Below are 2,161 nucleotides of genomic sequence, written 5' to 3'. Positions count from 1 at the left end.
TTATTTAAAAAAAATGTAAATTGCACTGGAAAAAAAAGATGATTGCTCTCTGAGATTCCACATATAAGCTTTTCTCTGTTAATTTTTTTAATGTTTTAAGACTAAATTCTCCTATTTTTACGATAAAAAGCTTTTACAACACTGAGTTTTAAGCATTATTCTTTTAAATCTTTGTGGGCTGTTGCTGTCATTGTAACAGTTGCTGCTAAACAAGGAGAATCTGACCCTGAACGGAAGGAGACGAGACAGAAAGTGGACGATGACCGAAAGCATGAAATCGAGGCGGCCATTGTCCGAATCATGAAGTCGAGGAAGAAGATGCAGCACAATGTCTTGGTGGCGGAGGTAATGAACCATCAAATCACCCCTTTTATTTAGAAAATAGGAAGACTGTTTTACTCTTAATTCTTTGTGGCTGTCTCCTCAGGTGACTCAGCAGCTGCGAGCACGTTTTCTCCCCAGCCCTGTGGTAATCAAAAAGCGGATAGAAGGACTAATAGAAAGAGAATACTTGGCAAGGACGCCAGAGGATCGCAAAGTCTACACCTACGTCGCATAAAAATGAACTCTTGAGAGCGGGAGAGACTGGAGGAAGTGGGGAACGTTTTTGACTCGTCATCAATGTTACGCATGGACCGAAGCTGTAAACACAGACAGCACTGGGGGATTTGTTTCATCATCCTTTGCAAAAAATATATATATCTATTAAACACCGTAAACAAGTGGGAAGGAAAACTGAGACGATCTTCTGTGACTTGGAATGAGGCCCAGTCTTCCTGTTCCCTGTGAGTTTTAACACGGATGGATCCGGCTTCAAGCTTTTCACTGTTTTACCCTTGTAGAGATGGAACTTGCAAGGAATCCCTTGGGAAAATGTGAATGCACCACCTTATTTTTTTTTTCCTTTCAATGATGTATAATAATAATAAAATTATTAAACAGCAGATGTGGATTCTTACAAAAATAAAGGAGTATTGTTGCTCTGGTTTGTCTTAGAAATTCACTGCTGAGATCTGTTTTTATTCTAAAGCAGAGAACACCTTCAGTAACAAGTGAACAACGGGGGAATTTATCATTCCACAGCCTCACTTTTTTTTTGTTTTTATGAGGGTTAGAAATCGTGATGCTCCTCAAGAAGCTTCAAACATGCGTTCATTTCCACTGTTGTTCAACCATGGAGACGATGTTTGCCTTAATGATCCATGTCAGCTGCACTAAAACCCGAATTACCTGGTTGAATAATGTGCGGTGAGAACGTTGACATTTAATAGATCTGGTGCAATTTAACTGAAATTAGGAACATCTTGTCCCATAGAAATACTAATTAATTTAACTAGTCAAGATTTATTTGACATGTAAGTCCAACCAGAAACTTTTTTAAGTTGATCTAAATTGCTGCAGTGAAAAAAGATTGCAGGAAAGTCTTCAATATTTGTTTATCTTCATTGTTTTAACTTTCAAACCAGATTTGAATTTAACATTTTGTCTTCAAATAAAATGGTTAATCATCTTTTAAAGACCTAAGTTCAGTGTTGTTCAGACTACAAGATTATTTGTTACTTCTAGTAAGAGTAAAGCTTTCAGCTGTCAGACTCCTGTGGAACCAAGTTCCAGCTTTAGTCCAAAATGCAGCAATATGTGCAGCTTTATCTTCATAGGTGGAGGTTTTCTCCAGCTTCCTCCCAGAGTCCACAAACTGCCTGATGTTTAATGTCTACATGTGGACTGCTAACCGGTTCAGAGTGAGCTCTGCTGCCTTTGGATCCAGTAACTCCTGGACGTTGAAATTGCTTTAGATCAGAGGTCTGAAACCTTTAAAGCTGAAAGAGACGTGGTCACTGTTTTGAAAAACATCCATCCATCCTTCTATCCTTCCATCCATCCATCCATCCATCCATCTATCCATCCTTCATTCATTCCTTCCTACCTTCCTTAACAATTTTGGTTTACTTTTGGTTGCAGAACATACAAGTTCCCTTCAAAATAAAATACACCCTGAAGCAAATATACTCAAATATTGTTTCTCCTTTTACTATTAATTAGAAACTTGACAAATTTGATAAGACAATTTTTAACTAAATATGTGTGTGCTTTAAATGTATTTTAATAAAAAAAATCACTCTTACCAAAACTGTTAAAATTCTAAATATAGATGAAAATA

General features: G+C 37.1%; 1 protein-coding gene across 2 annotated transcripts in view; it reads left to right on the top strand.

Annotated features, from left to right (window-relative positions):
• Window positions 1-1,003, top strand: part of LOC112147465 (cullin-3) — a 7,964-nt gene extending 6,961 nt beyond the window's left edge. For both annotated transcript variants that reach the window (XM_024273873.2, XM_024273874.2), the window contains exons 15-16: window positions 200-345; window positions 428-1,003. In XM_024273873.2, coding sequence (XP_024129641.1) covers window positions 200-345; window positions 428-559 — 278 coding nt within the window. In that variant the 3' untranslated portion in view covers window positions 560-1,003. The remainder of the gene's footprint in view (window positions 1-199; window positions 346-427) is intronic.
• Window positions 1,004-2,161: the final 1,158 nt, after the last annotated feature.

This window comes from Oryzias melastigma, linkage group LG17 (assembly GCF_002922805.2).
Source record: "Oryzias melastigma strain HK-1 linkage group LG17, ASM292280v2, whole genome shotgun sequence".
NCBI lineage: Eukaryota > Metazoa > Chordata > Actinopteri > Beloniformes > Adrianichthyidae > Oryzias > Oryzias melastigma.
The sequence above is the reverse complement of the archived record's forward strand: the minus strand, read 5'-3'. Positions and strand labels throughout refer to the sequence as shown.